Genomic DNA, 16,172 nt, shown 5'->3' with positions numbered 1-16,172 from the left:
GCTTATGCATTACAGCAGTCTTTAATTATTATCCCTTTTTAAACACGTGATCCCTGTTTCATTACGTAAAATTGATGACTTTGTGCCTAACTTAGTTATGTTAAACTGTTTGGAAGATCGCAACAGAATATGTTCTGTTATGACACAATGTGCAAGCAGTGAAGTAAGGAGGCTTGCCTCATTCCATACATTTCTATTTCTCTCTCTACAAATAGTCATTTATATTCCACAATCCCCCAACCTATGAAAAATGAAATTTCAATCAATTACATTTACATGTCTCAGGATTACATTGAATGTGCAGACATCAATTTTGTGAAAACTTTCATTTGTTTTTATCATCTAATATAATCTGATGTACATATGTTAAATAGGACTTCCTAAAACTCGGCCATATCAAATTTTCACCAGGACATAAAAGGCACATTTATGGTCTCAGAACTGTATTCCTACAAAACTTAAGTTTCTATCCTCTTCCTGCTTTTCAGTCAATTAAAAAAACTCCTTCTATACTTGAAAATGGCTCAATTTATTTGGGTGAAACTTACAGGGGGAAAAATGTGCTCCTTGTCTCATAAAAGCGTACTAAATTTTAGCACTGTTTTTAAGACCTGAATAACAACCACATAACATTAAATATAGGCACTGCAATGGGTTATTTCTAGGCAGCATGCATAGTGGATGTATTTGTGTCCCTATCAGTATTTAAAGTTTTTAAAAGGCAACTGCTAAACGCTTACTCTAAAATATTTGTTACTTGTCGTGTGCTGAACCACATATCCCGCATCTTATTTTTTGCGGGAGGCCTGTGGATTCCTTTGGTTTTTGCTTGATACCCTTGTGTGACTACACATTTCTCTAAAATCATACCATTTTAGAAGCTACTTAAGGTGCCATGTACTCCAAAAAGCAACAAAGAAGCACAGAAGGGGACTCATACAGTTCCAGAAACAAAGGACTTTAAAGATTGTGGGCTTCTTTCCTCAGAATGTATTTATAGTAAGAAAGCAGAATCTGCAAAACTTTTATTTTATTAACACTTGAACATCCTCCTTCCTTATAGATACTTTTTAAACAAGTATTAAATCAGCTGTCGCAGAACAAATAGAGATACCTGACAAGTTCAGGGAAGTGAACAAGGGCTTGACTTAATTTACTGTGCTATAAACAACATCACTTTTTATTTAAGCGCAAACACATAAAGGGATGATGACTGTTCTACCATTGTATCCGATGAAGTGAGCTGTAGCTCACGAAAGCTTATGCTCAAATAAATTGGTTAGTCGCTAAGGTGCCACAAGTACTCCTTTTCTTTTTGTTCTACCATTGAAATTCAGATGTCTTTGGGGAAGAAGGTAGCAGCCACTACAGTTGCACAGACAATGGTTTACGGATGGCAAATGAAGGAAATGATTAAATTGTGAGTGGATGTAGGCAGATGGACTGCAGTTATGTTAAAATTAAGATATCTGTAGAGGGAGGCCAGTTCCATTATTTTTTTTATTTTTATGTATATAAAATTATATTTTTTTTCAAAGCAATTCAGAAATATCTTTGCTGTTATTTCTATCTCTGTGCCACTTAAGTTTAGTTCCCAAGTACTCCTTTTATCTCTGTTGCCTGCTCACACTCAAGGCTTCATTTCTGAGAAAAACACAACACCCTCCTGTTCGGTTGAGAATTTCAGCTATAATCACAAGTGGTGATGTACCTGTGTATTTAAACTGTGAGCTGTTTTGGGGGAGAGTTCTATTGTACATTTATGGTGCTGTTATATATAGGAGGTTGCCTCCTCATAGCTGAGGTTACAACCAGATTCCATTAGAAAGCTGTATTTCTAGTTCCACTTCAATGTTGGTTTGGAAAATTGGTTTGTCCTTACCATTGCCTGCTTTATTCTGAAGGCAAAAAAAGGTCTGCAGTTTCAAGAGAACTTTTTTTCAAATTTCGGTTTGCATTGCAAATAGTTGATTACTCTGATTTTAAATTTTTAGTAGTGTCTCAAGTTTGTCTTCCCATTAGCTCAGAAATGCTTCGGTGCTATCAAAGTAGAAAACCAGATGTAATCGGGCTAAGGCCTGGGCTACGCTGCGTGGCGGATGGTTCAAACTAAGATACGCAACTATCTTGAAGTATTAGTTGAACTATTGAAGTATTAGTTCGACTTACCTGGCTGTCCTCACAGTGGCGAGTCGACCGCGGCGGCTCCCCCATCAAATCCGCTTACTCCTCCTGCTGAGGAGGAGTACAGGTGTTGATTCGGGGATCGATTTATCACGTCTCATCTAGATGCGATAAATCGATCCCGATAGATCACGTGAAGACATACCCTTAGTTATTAACAACTGTGGTGTCTAGCTTCAGGATCAGTCCTACGCCCACTGGTTTCAGTGGGAGTTGAGCTGAAATCTTCCTTCCATTGATGTCAATTGATTTGGGGGTGGGAGGGTTTTTTTTTTTTTTTTGGCCATTAACTTAATTGGGAGGAGGATAATGGGGTTAGAGGGGGATGAGAGAGAATGTTCCCCCTTTGTTAAGTTTTGCAGCTTGGGGCGGGGGGGAAATCATTCTCCTAGACCTTCCCTGATCTCATAGCTTCAAGAACACAAGTCTCTCACTGGGGTCTAGTTCTGTCTGTACAAACATAGGTGTTACAGAGGCCTGGAGCACCGAACCGCGGCCAGTGGGAGCTGCAATTGGCCGAACCTGCGGATGCAGCAGGTAAACAAACCGGCCTGGCCCACCAGGGGGCTTACCCTGGCGGGCCACATGCCAAAAGTTGCCAATCCCTGCTCTAAGTGGTGATGGAGTCACATCCCTTGGCAAAGAGATCCATTGATTTGCTTCACAATTAGAAAAAAAACTTATTCGTAAATCACAAACACTTCCATTTATGAAAACTTACTGTAGGAAAGTTTCATAAAGAAAACTACTTATTACAAAGTCCAATCTTTTTGCCTTAAATGTTGCCATCATGATGTCTCTGCTAACAGTGAGGTAAAGTATTATACAGAAGACCTCATGTTGTGCAATACTTGTGCTGTTACTCCTCTGTTTGACAAAAGTACCTCAAAGATTCTATTGGCTTGATGCTTACACATCTGGCTACTCAGCTAGGGGAAGAATGAGAATTGATGACAAAACTGGTATCCAAAAGAAAGGCAGAACTTGACATAATGGATTATAAATCTGCATTTCCAGCAAAAATTTTAATGTCAAATATTAGGGTTATTTCTACTGGAGTCTTGTCCAAATGCACTCGTGTAATAGCACTTCTCCATATCACTGTTGGGATGTAAAGTGTTACTGAAGTTAAAAGGTATTTCTATCCTGAAATATAGAATTTCCATCCTGTTCTGAGATGAACAACTAGTTGATCATGATTACAACTTTGTGGAACTTTATAAAAAGTGGATAAACTGTAACTTTTGTAATGAAAGATTTTTACTCCATTTTGGATTTGGATTTGGTCAATGTTCTGGTTTATTCTCAATTACAAATTCTTTCAGAATGAGTAAACTTTTATTACTAAAAACCATAATTGCAGATCCGTTGGTCTATATCTTGTCAGTCCCCAAGCAACCAACTCCCCTCAAATTGTCAAGTGTGCTGGACGGTTTAATGGGATTATGTTAATAGAGTGAGCCAATCAAATTCTGCAAGTATAATCACTTAGCATTTTTTTCATATGTGTAGGCTTGATCGTCTCTTCATTTTACTGGACACTGGTACCACACCGGTAACAAGAAAAGCAGCTGCACAGCAACTTGGGGAGGTGGTGAAACTCCATCCCCATGAACTGAATAATCTCTTATCTAAAGTAAGCATTTGTTTCTTAATATAACATCAGAGCCTTGCCAAATAGAGAATTAAAATGAGAATAAAACTAGATTTATTTTTTTGATACTACAAGGAAGCAATTAATTTGTCAGTCTCCTGTTTTTTAGGAGACCACCTAAAAGAATCCCCTAAATATGTTGAATACTATTCTGCTTCATTCTTAATTAGAAGACCACTTCCATTAAACAGCTAATTTATCAGCCTTTAGGATGTCACTTAAGACTGGTTTTCACTGTGTATTCTAGATATGATTAATTCCTACTTTGTTCAACATTTGCTGTAATCTGGAAAGAGAAACTTAACTCTTTTCAGTTTCCCGCTGTTGCATCATTAGTTCAAAACTTAGTTGATCTATGTGTTATAGGGTTAAAAAGTGATTAGTAGCAGGCTAGATGATTTTAAAGGACTAGAAATGAAATAGAGACTTTCATTACTTCTAGATTTTAATCTGGCCAAATCCAGTTTAAAAAAGAAACAAACAGAATCACCAAAAGTAATATTTGTCTGACAGTAGTGGCATCAGAATGATCTCATCTCTGTTCTTATTGAATGGGTATCTATACCAGAGTTGATGCTATCATCAGAGTGGCCAGAGTCATGAATATTATTCCACTTTTACCAAAAGAGAGTCCTTTCTGGGGCTGAGGCATAATGGTATTGGTGTAGAGAAGTGTATGCTATCACAGCCCATGTTGGCCTCCTTGGGCAAAAAATTGTGCATTGAGCGTACTTTTCTCAGTGCTCTGAGAAAATACTACTTTTTAAAATCTAGACTAAGTTGAATTAGAATGATGGGACACAAAACTGTGTTTTAACTACTTGTTTGAGTTGTTTGTACTAGATTATCATTGGTGCTTCTTGTTGAGTAGCATGAATGCTATTGATAATAAAGCAATGTGTATTCTCACTGTTTCTTCCTTGTCCCAGCTGTCTTTTAAATGGAGCCTTTTGATCCATTGCATTTAAAATGATCTTGTACAGCGTCCAGAGCACTGGATGGCTGCTGTACTCATGAAATTAAAATTTATTTCAAGGTTTAGATAACTAATTTTCAAATCTTTCTTTAAAGGTGTTAATATACTTAAGGAGTACAAATTGGGATACTCGCATAGCAGCTGGCCAGGCTGTTGAAGCAATAGTGAAAAATGTACCAGAGTGGAAGCCAACTCCAAGACCAAAACAAGGTGCTTTTAAGTGAACTATGTATAGTTGATAATCACTCTAATGTACACTTACTCTGGTATAAAACTTGTACAGCAGATTGGAAAAGATTGTCTGACAAGCAGTCTGCATGCTACATATGTCAGGGGTCAGCAACCTTTCAGAAGTGGTGTGCCGAGTCTTCATTTATTCACTCTAATTTAAGGTTTTGTGTGCCAGTAATACATTGTTAACGTTTTTAGGTCTCTTTCTATAAGTCTATAATATATAACTAAACTATTGTACGTAAAGTAAATAAGGTTTTAAAAATGTTTAAAAAGCTTCATTTAAAATTAAAATGTAGAGCCCCCCCCCCGACCGGTGGCCGGGACCCGGGCATTGTGAGTGCCACTGAAAATCCGCTTGCGTTCCACCTTTTGCACGCATGCCATACGTTGCCTTTCCCTAACATACACAGAATCCATACCCAACCTCTTAATGGGGTTTGGCTTTATTAACAAGGATAACAACATAAGGTTCCACCAAAACTTCTGCATAAGTTTGGCTTCTCCTAGGATTTCATAAGGACTGCTCAGCTCATGTTCTAGACCCCAGAAAATATCCTTCCTTCTTTTATAAAACAGGTGGGATAATAAAGCGCCTACCTTACTGAAAAAGCAGAAGTCCATTAATCCTTAAAGCTTTACTGTCAGTTGGGTGTTTGAAGCCTACTGCAAACACTTCCCCCTCCGCCTCCCCACTTTGCACTCTTACACCACTGAACATGTCTGCCTGCTAGAAGGTGGAGTCATGTGTTGTTATTGTGTTGCTTTGGCCAGATATTTCCTGAACATCTCCAGTTAGTTTTCTATAAAAGCCCTGTAAGGCTAAAACTACTAACAACCAGGTCTGTATGTACTGTGTCTCTAATTTTGGAGTTGGTGAAGCTATTTGATCCTACTGATGTTTGGTGGCCCAGTGTAATGGTGCTGTATTATCATGGTTCTTGTACCTGAATGCTAAATACAATTATTGGACAAGTCAGTTCTCCCTTCTGTCTTTTAGGTGTGTTACAAAAGCACAAGACTTTTTTTGTGTGTAAAGTGAAGAAAATAGACTGTACTAATTTTGATTTGTGTACATAAACTTACTAATAAAGCACATTGGGCTGTAAATGAGCAAGATTTTGTAATTTCAATTAGGGAAGCAAATAATCTACTTTTTTCGACCTTGGGTAGGTGCACATTGTGTTTGAAGTACACAGTCTGTGAGCACATCAGGATTTATCAGCCCCGTGAGTCTGCAAATCAGTTTGCACAAAGTAGGCATGTAAATGCACAGCTACCTAAGGTCTGAAAATCAAGCATAAGCATCATCAAGGCAACGTATTTAGACGGATATTTTTATTGACTCAGTTGGATTACAGCATGTAGATTCTTCCCTCCATGAGGCCTTTAAACTCACAAATTAAATGGGTGTATTTCTTTCCCACCTTTGCCCCTGCTTCTCATGTGAAAGAGCATTGGTGTTGACTGTTTCCTTAAGTGTATTTTTAATTTCTATCTAGAATCTGATTCAGAAAGTCCTATGGACGATTCATGTGCCAGTGATAGACTGCGTTTTGATAGGTTTGATATCTGTCGACTATTAAAACATGGAGCATCTCTTCTTGGATCTGCTGGTGCAGAGTTTGAGGTACAAGATGACAAATCAGGTATGTGTTCTATTTAATAGATTTTTCCCAGTTATCAGTGTGTGTGTTGACCATATTGTAGGTTGTGACAATCGAGAATCTCCCATACTGCTAGGAAGAAGGTGTGGGGAACTTGCTAAATCATAACTGTCTTTTGGTTTGAATTCTCACTTTAGGGTAGAGGAATGAATTATTACTACACGGCTCTGCTTGGAAAAATAGTTTCTGCTCTAAAGTAGTGGGATTGATTTTAGTCATTGTCCCAGCAGAGCTATGATAAATGCAGGGAGAAGAAATGAAATAAGGTTTTGCAGTTGAGTTCAAAGGGAAAATGACAGGAGAAGAAAAAACTAAGGTTTCTACAGCAACAATAATTCAGCCACATTGTGCATGTACAGGTTTTCTATTTTTAGCCTAAGTCTATTGTAATATCTCTTTGTATTTCCTGTATGTGTTGTAAGTGCTTAATATTCCTGCCTTTTTATAAAATCATGATTTTGACAGCTCAACCTTAATGTTGGATAGCATAGTTTGGGGGTTCTCAAATGTTTTCATAGGGTGGACTGCATTTTAACAGAACTTGTGAATGAGGTCTTGCAGACCTCTCATGTAATAATCCTATGACAACCGCAGCATTTCATTATATGGAGGGGAAAAAAAATATCAGGAAAGCTCTTCTTTAGCTTTGTTAGTGAAGAATAGGAGCAGGAAATAACTGAGAGGAGCCAGTACCATACGACTAGCCAGCTGTCCAGCAAGTACTCCATGGACTTTGGTGGTCCAGAGACTGGTGGTAGTAAACATGTTGTGGTAGTATCCAAAGGCACCAGCTGGGACTGAGGCCCTACTGTGCTAGTTGTTGTTGTGCAGACGCAGATAAGAGACAATCCGTGCCCCCAGACAGCTTCAATCTAAATGGCACAAAACAGACAAATAAGGAGTTAGGGATTTAATGTTTCTTCAACGTATTCATTTTCTCATACAGTTCTGCTTTGTTAGGTTCATGTGAATTTGTGGGGGGTGGAGGGTGCAGTTCTTCTTTAAATTGGAGGTAGTAGTAGGATGAGAAATGGGGAAGTTAATAAGAGTAAGGGGAAAGAGGCCAGTCACTGCTCATTACTTGCCTGACTATGGTCTGCATCCTGGGTTTGGTAGGCATTCTAAAAGAGGTGAGTCTTGAGGAGGGATCTGAAGGAGGATAGGGTAGTGGTTGCAAGTTATATTAGCAAGTTTTTTCTGAGTATTAGGGGTGGCATGAGCATACAGGATGCATAAGGAAGGAAGCTGACTGGTGCACAGAAAAAGGTGGGAGTTGACAGAGTGAAGCTGGGAGTTGGTGTCCTGATACACTACTAGGTCAGCAAGACAGGGAAGGGCTATGTTGTGAATACTTTCTCATTAAAACAGACTTTACCTTAAAAAACAAAGGACAGCCCTAATGGAGGGACTCTAAGGGTATTTCTGCATGGCAAAGAAAAACCCACCGCTGGCCCTGTGCCAGCCAACTTGGTTTTGCAGGACTGCTTAATTGATGGGCTCTCCAACCTTGCAGGGTCCTAGAGGCTGGGCTCCAACCTGAGCCTGGAAGTCTACACAACAATGAAACAGCCCTGCAGCCCGACCACATGCGCCCAAATTGGCTGACATGGACCAGCTGCAAGTGTCTAGTTGCTATGTAGACATGCTCTAAGAGGACTAATGTCGTCAGAGCAATGAGCCAGGAAGGTGATATTGGCAGCAGCATTTTGGATGGACTTGAGAGAAACAAGGTTTTAGTAACCAGTGCCAGAATGGAAGATAATAAAGATGCAGATGGTGAGGACTTAAACAGTACTAGCTATGTGAAACAAGAGGAAATGTCAGACTTCAGAGTGATTGTATAGGAAGAAAGGGTGAAATTTAGACATGGCCTGAATACTTGGGTCTATAGATGTGGCTGAGTCAAAGATTTTTATCCAGGTTATGGCCCTGGATGACTAGGAGCATGGTGTTGTCCACAGGGAGAGAGAGAAACAGTTGGGGTGTCTTAGAGGACATGAAGAGCTCAGCTTTGGCCTTCGTGAATTTGAGAGTACTGGACATCCACAAATAGGTGCTAGGAAGATGGGCAAAGACACTGGATTGGACGGAGGGTGGAGTGCTCATTGGTAGAAAGGCAATGAACCTGTGCACTTATATGGGTGAGATATATAGGAAAAATGAATTTTTGTAGTTTGTGATGTTAGTTAAATGTTAGGCTTTGATTTTCATACCTTATTAATCAGCACTGGGCAACAGTGACGCTTCTACATTTACTACAGTTTCACATAAGTATTAGAAAATAGGGTGCAGGAGATTTATAATGGATTTTTATTATTAATTATTATTATTATTTATTTTTTTTAAACATTCTTACTCGTAATATTTGGTACCAGCAGAAGGAATTATGGTAAAACTTTCCAAACTTTTGGGTGCCTAAAGTAGGATGACATAGTAGATGGATTTTAGGTGCCTAACTTTAGTCACCAAAGTTTGGAAACTTCGGGTAAATCACTTCCTGTCTCTACTTAACAGGTAGATTCTCAGAATTTATCAGTTACATAGTATCTGTATTTTTGGTTTTAAGTGTGTATGTTTTAAAACTTACACTGCTTTAGCTAACACATTTAAATTGCAAACAAAATTATTCTGCATACTAATATTCCTCAGAACCAGAAATCACACAATTTATTTTCTCCGAATTAAGTTTCCTTTATGGGTGCTGCATGATGGGTGTCACATAATGTTGTTGTTCCTTGTTACATTAAGTGTAGTACTCAACAGAGTAATTGCTTCTATCTTAAGCTTAAATCTTCATACAAAAGGCACTTTTGTTTACTTCCAGAAATCAATTAGAATGTGAAATCAATATTTTTGCTTCTTTTGCAATTTGGTATCTGGAGTAGACAAATAATGACCTTTTAGTCTCTTTCAATTCCTGTTAGTAAACAAAATACCCTTTATGAAATAAAGTCTTCTAATTTGGTAAGTAAGGATGTATAACGGTTTCAAAACTGTAGGCACACGGGTGTGTGCACCTGCATGCCCAGTAAATATGCAGAGTTACCACAGTTGGATGAACAAATGAAGTGTACATATTTGTGTATACAGACTTATTTGCATGCACAGTAGTGGTAAATGTGTGCACTAACTTTCTGCAAAATTGTTCCAAGTTTAGATACTTTCTGCTTAGAAATTCAGGTCCTAAATATCTGATTAGATTGTGTCAGAGGAAATATTACTCCTGAAATGTGAACCACTAGCTCTATGTAAAAATAAGAAAAGGAAATCTGACCACCCCAACTTGTCATGGCAGGTTTTTACAGAATTCTTCATAGAGGCAAAATTTAAAATCTCCTGCTTTCTCCTAGTTGCAGGGTGATGACAGTGTCTTTCCTTTCCTATGTAAATTTACCATTCTTCCAGCTGTTCAGGGACTGTTACGCCAGAACCTATAGCTACTGTGATGGGGCAAGGCCAGATGGCTATAGATATATTAGCTCCAGGCTAAACAAACCCCTGGTACCAGGCAGCTGCTCCCGGTCAATTAAGACACCTGGGGCCAATTAAGAACTTTCCAGAAGGCAGGGAGAAGGCTAGGTTGATTGGGACACCTGAAGCCAATCAGGGGCTGGCTGAAACTAGTTAAAAGCCTCCCAGTTAGTCAGGTGGGTGTGCAGGTCAGGAGCTGTGGGAGGAAGTTGTGCTGTTGGAGAGACTGAGTAGTACACACCATATCCGGCACAAGGAAGGAGGCCCTGAGGTAAGGGTGAAGTGTAGCTTGAGGAACTGAGGGCTGCTGTGGGGGAAGTAGCCCAGGGAATTGTACATGTCATGTTTCTAAAAGGTCAGCTACCATAGCTGATGCTATGAGGGTCCCTGGGCTGGAGCCCAGAGTAGAGGGTGGCCCCGGGCTCCCCCCCACGTTTGCCCCCTGATTAGTCACTGAGGCCAGGAGACAACAGAGACTGTGCAAGGAAGGATAACTTCTCCTCCCCTCCCTCACTTGCTTATGATGAAAATGGCTCAGTAGACTGTGACCCTTGTCTCTAGAGAGAGAGAGAGAAGGGTTACGTGGAGGGTCACAGTGAACCTCTGAGGCTAGCAAAATCCGCCAGGAAACGCTGGACCCACAGAGGCAAGGATAGAGCTTTGTCACACTACTTTCATCTTGGTAAGATTATGTCCAAAGGCTTCATTTGCAGCATGTGCTATATTAAATTAAAATGACAAACCAATTTTCTGATAAGTGCACTCTTTCTTTTCAATCTACATGAACAATTCATATAAAATACTATGTTAAAAGAACATTATTAAGCCTGAGAAGTCAAGCACTCAAAAGTTATGAAATACCAGAATTAAAGTTGCTTATGCACACTTAATTTGACCCCTTTGTGCATATGCAGTATTATAAAGTTTTTATCTACATGATCACTTAGTACTTTTTCCCCAGGTCCTCGACTTCATTCAATGTACAGGAGAGAGAGTACTCACTGAATGAGCAGCTGTCCACTGTTTCTTTTTATACTCCTTCAGTGTGTGACCCCAGCCTTGTTTTGCTACATGCCTTCCAAACCCTGCACTGAATAAAGAATTATTAACTTCTTCAGGACAGCTTTTATGGTGCTTATCACTTTAGCATCTGAGTAATTATCCACTTTTTACAAATGGCCAGAGATTAAGGCCAAAATTGTCAAGTATCCAGTAATATTGGGTGACCAACTTGAGATGCCAAGGACCTAATTTTTCAGAAAGCTGAGCATCTTTACAGCACTTTAAAGCATAGCTTTCATTGATGTTGCTTTCTCTTTGCAAGTGCTCAATACTTTGCAAGTCAGACTCTGGGCCTCAGGTTGGACTTTCAGGAAAATAAGGAAGAAACAATTAGTATCCACTTGTGAAACATTTGGCTTCAATGACTTGTCCAGCATTTTCTAGGAATTCTGTGTCAGAGAGAAGCATAACATCCAGTTCTCTAGGGTAGCATTCCCCTTCTTCAAGCATAAGAACATCCCCTCTCTCCTTGCAGTTCCTTGCCTCATTATCTATACACCTTTCTCCAAGTGAGATGGGGTGGAGTGGGTCCTACAGACAATACCCTAATTCACCGCACAACCCTGATTCTTCCCGTTAGTGCAGATCTATCCTGTCCTGGTCACACAGCAAGTCAGTGTGGTTGAGCTGGATATAGAACCCAGGACTCCTCATTTCTAGGCCAGTAACCTATCCATCAACTTTGCTGCTTCCTCATTGTGTCTGTTTGTCTGATCTTCATTGATCTTAGGCTCGTAAGAAATTTATAGAGCATCTGGATTTCTGATAAAATATGCCTCTTTATTCCCTCTATTAAACAATGATTTCTAAAAAATAGATGTCAGGTATTTACAGAGTACCCATTCTTAGAAAAATATACGTGTCTGAATGAGTTGTTTTGAAGTAATTGAGCACCCATTTTAATGAGAAAATTATGTACAGTATATGGTGAATGTTGTTAATCTTGCAAATGAAAGTGAATTGTAGCTGTGAATCTGATGGGTTGTTTTTTTCCTTTTTCGTGGATTAATTTACATAGGGTTCTCAGCTATCTGCTATGTTTATCTACAACATAAACCAAGGATTGGTTCTGTTCAATATCTTCATACATGATTTAGATAATGGCCTAGAGAGTACACTTATGAAGCTTGCAGCCAATACCAAGCTGGGAGGGGCTGCAAGTGCTTTGGAGGATATGATTACAATTCAAAATGATCTGGACAAACTGAAGAAATGGTCTGAAGTAAACAGGATGAAATTCAATAAGGACAAATGCAAAGTACTCCACTTAGGAAGGAACAATCAGTTGTACACATGCAAAATAAGAAATGACTGCCTAGGGGGAGTACTGCAGAACGGGATCTGGGGGTTATAGTGGATCAGATCAGACTAAATGAATCAGCATTGTAATGCTGTTGCAAAAAAAAAAAAGCAAACATAATTCCTGGATGTACTAACAGGAGTGTTGTAAGCAAGACATGAGAAGTAATGCTTCCACTCTGCTCCATGCTGATAAGGTCTCAGCTGGAGTATTGTGTACATTTCTGGGTGCCACATTTCAGGAAAGATGTGTCCAAATTGGAGTTATTCCAGAGGGGAGCAACAAAAAAGATTAAAGGGCGAGAAAAATCACCTGTGTGGAAAGACTGAAAAAAATTGGGTCTCTTTAATCTAGAAAAGAGAAGACTGGGGGGCGGGGACATAACAGTTTTCAAGTACTTAAAAGGTTGTTACAAAGAGGAGGATGGCAAATGGTTTTGTTAACCTCTGAGGATAGGACAAGAAACAATGGGCTTAAATTGCAGCAAGGGGGGTTAAGGTTGGACATTAAGGAAAAACTCCCTAACTGAGGGTAGTTAAGCACTGGAACAAATTTCCTAGGGAGGTTGTAGAATCTCCATCATTGGAGGTTTTTAAGAACAGGTTAGACAAACACCTGTCAGAAATAGTCTAGTTAATACATAGTCCTGCCTTGAGTGCAAGGGACTGGACTAGATGAATTTTCAAGGTCCCTTCCAGTCCTACTCTGCTGTGATTCTATGTTATGAAAATATTCTGTGAATTAATGTGTAAAAGTACATCAAACGTTATGCTCTTGTTGGACAAACATAAATAATGGGTCTGTAGTCTTGGCAGAGTCACTGTATGCCTTCAAGATGGTTCAGGACAAGGAAAATGGACTATTCTAGGTAGTGGCAGCTGTTTGACTTTCTCTTTTTATTTTGTTGGCTTTTGTAATCATATGTTTAAATGTATGAATTTACAGGATTATGGGCATCGATATAATTTCCCCAAAGGTCCTGGCAATATGAGCCACCTGACTCAGTGTTAAATTGACATTGAAAGGGTGTGTAGAGCCTGATCTCAGCACTTGATAAGTCACTTCCTTTCTGCTTACTGTCTTCAGCTGGCACTTGTCCATCCCTAGTTGTGAGGGCAGCAGTGGCAAAAACCAAAGGTAGATGACACCACTTCAGATTGGTTTCCGTATCCTGTATCTACAAATTCCTAGAATGAGCAAAGTTTACCCACTAGATTTCTAGGCTTATATGTAGCTTGTGGCCTTGTTCAATTAATTGAAATCCTTTCATTTGTATGTAATCTTGAAGTGCCTAACTGTCCTGATATCTAGTTGCTAAGCACTTCACAAGCTTTAATTAAGCTTTGCAAGTTTCTTGAGAGGTAGGCAAATACCATTATCCTCACTTTACAGATGAGACTTGCACAACTTAACACATGAAGTTTGTGGCAAAACTGAGACTAGATTCTGAGCAGACCCCAGTTCCAAACCCAACCATAAAACCATCTTTCCCCTCCTACAGAATCCAGCTCTCCATCAGAAGACATTAGTTTGGGGGGAACTAGTATAGAAGAGGCTTGGATACAGTGGTTGGGGTTTTTTTGTTTTTGTTAGGTATTTTTAAACTATCCAGAGAAACTTGGCTTTCGGGCTTCCAACAGGGAAGTAAAGATGTTCACATACTATGTATGGGTCTCTGAGTCATCTTAACTCAAGGATATTAGAAATGTCTCATTCTCTGCATTTTTGTCAGGCCTTTTTGTTTCTCTTTGGGGAAAACTCTTTCCATAAAAATAGGTGCATGTGCAAAATAAATATTTTAAAATCCCATGCATATAATGCAGTTCAGTGAGTCTCATGGAAGCTGTTCAAAAGTATTCCAGAACTTTTCTAGTGAAAGCTAATGCCACTTTAATTAGGTAGCTATATGGTTACAAAAACAGATCTTTATAAGGGTCAGTATGTTTTGGGTTAAAAGAAATTTTACAAAGCTTTAAAGTTTCTGTGGAATTTTTGTGTGTGTGTGTGTATATATATAAGTAAAAAAGTACAGTTGATCTCTGTTTTGTTCTCATAAATTAGAATATTTTAGTTTTACTGTAATTTTTATCAAGTCTTCAGCAGTAAATCTATTGGACATTTGTGTTTTGAAATGAAGTATAAAAGCTGACCTTTTTTAGGTGAAGTTGATCCTAAAGAGAGGATAGCACGACAAAGGAAACTGTTACAAAAGAAACTTGGACTTGATATGGGAGCTGCAATTGGAATGAACACTGAAGACCTGTTCAATGATGAGGATTTGGACTATACTCCTACTTCAGCTTCACTTGTAAACAAACAACCTGTAGGTAAAACCTCGGGCTGTTTGACTGCAAGGAATAATACAGTGGGTTTGCTTCATTTGTGCTTCTGCCATTGTAAATCATTACATTTTAAATACTAAGTTGGACTTATAATTTTGCTCTGTCTTTCGAACACTTAAATTTCATACGTTGCACATTAATCACATTTAGTACAGTGCCAAACTACTGCTCTGGGTTTCAAGTAACATGGGTGCTATGAGGAAGTGAGAACAAGAGGGTGGTTTTTGTTTGCCCTTGGGGTGGGGGAGGGGTGAACTTTAGATACAGGCAGGATTGACATTGAATGGATTCTTATTTTTTTAGACTCTTCAGGCTGCTGAGTTGATTGATTCAGAATTTCGAGCTGGTATGAGCAGTAGACAAAAGAATAAAGCTAAAAGGATGGCTAAGCTATTTGCAAAGCAAAGATCCAGGGATGCAGTAGAGACTAATGAGAAAAGGTACTGTAGCAATTGCTTTCTTGTTTGTTTTTCTGGTAACATAGTAGGTTATCGGGCCAGCTCAGAAATTCCCATTCTGGCTTGGGTCTGAGAACTCTTCAATGAATCTTGGTTCCACCTTTCAATAATTCCAGTAAATATATAAACTATTCATACACCATTCTTTATTGCTGCATAATATAGATGTACTGTTGTCCTCAAAAGGCAGTTTCTGTCAGAATACAGTAGCAACAGGGATAGGATAGGATAAACGGCAACCTTAATCATAAATTCAGTTGCCATATAGAAAAACAGGCTAGAAGTCAGGTACCTTTCTAACCATCCTAGAATTGTGATGAATCTCTCCAGTGAAACATAACCGTCTTTCAAGTGGTCACTGCCAATAGCCCTAACAGTAAAACATTAGTTATAAGAATTTTGTTGTTTTGTGCTTTACTTTAATAACCACAATGAATCCAGGTCTCTAGTTAACCTTTATCTGGGAACCTTTCTGTATATAATGTAATATATTACATCTGACATTCATGGTGGTTATTAAGGACTTGATGGTACTGAATTAAAATCATGGATTTATGAAGATCAGTTGAGGCTAAATTTTCTCAATCTGTGTTTATTTCTCCAACATACTTATAGTATGTTTTCCTCTCAGTGATTTGTACCAATGGAATTGTCTACTACTGTTACGTTAATTAAAAAAAAATAATAATAAAATGAGTTTCTTCTAGACATTGTTTGAAAATTCTTCATCTTGCATTTCCCTCTTCAAATAGCTGGGAGAGGTTGGAAAGTGGGGTGGCACTGAGTATTCTTGTCTCCTATCCCTCACTAGGTAGATCACTGAATAA

General features: G+C 38.8%; 1 protein-coding gene across 6 annotated transcripts in view; it reads left to right on the top strand.

Moving 5' to 3' along the window:
* Positions 1-16,172, top strand: part of BTAF1 (B-TFIID TATA-box binding protein associated factor 1) — a 100,529-nt gene that overhangs the window by 6,979 nt on the left and 77,378 nt on the right. For 4 of the 6 annotated variants that reach the window (XM_073353922.2, XM_073353921.2, XM_073353919.2 and 1 more), the window contains exons 2-6: positions 3,697-3,820; positions 4,910-5,024; positions 6,548-6,694; positions 14,705-14,910; positions 15,191-15,327. In XM_073353922.2, coding sequence (XP_073210023.1) covers positions 3,697-3,820; positions 4,910-5,024; positions 6,548-6,694; positions 14,705-14,910; positions 15,191-15,327 — 729 coding nt within the window. Of the gene's footprint in view, positions 1-797; positions 1,421-3,696; positions 3,821-4,909; positions 5,025-6,547; positions 6,695-14,704; positions 14,911-15,190; positions 15,328-16,172 lie in introns of those variants that run through there. The other 2 variants (XM_073353916.2, XM_073353920.2) reach the window with 2 other exon arrangements.

This window comes from Lepidochelys kempii, chromosome 7, assembly GCF_965140285.1.
Source record: "Lepidochelys kempii isolate rLepKem1 chromosome 7, rLepKem1.hap1, whole genome shotgun sequence".
Classification (NCBI taxonomy): Eukaryota; Metazoa; Chordata; order Testudines; family Cheloniidae; genus Lepidochelys; species Lepidochelys kempii.
The sequence above is the reverse complement of the archived record's forward strand: the minus strand, read 5'-3'. Positions and strand labels throughout refer to the sequence as shown.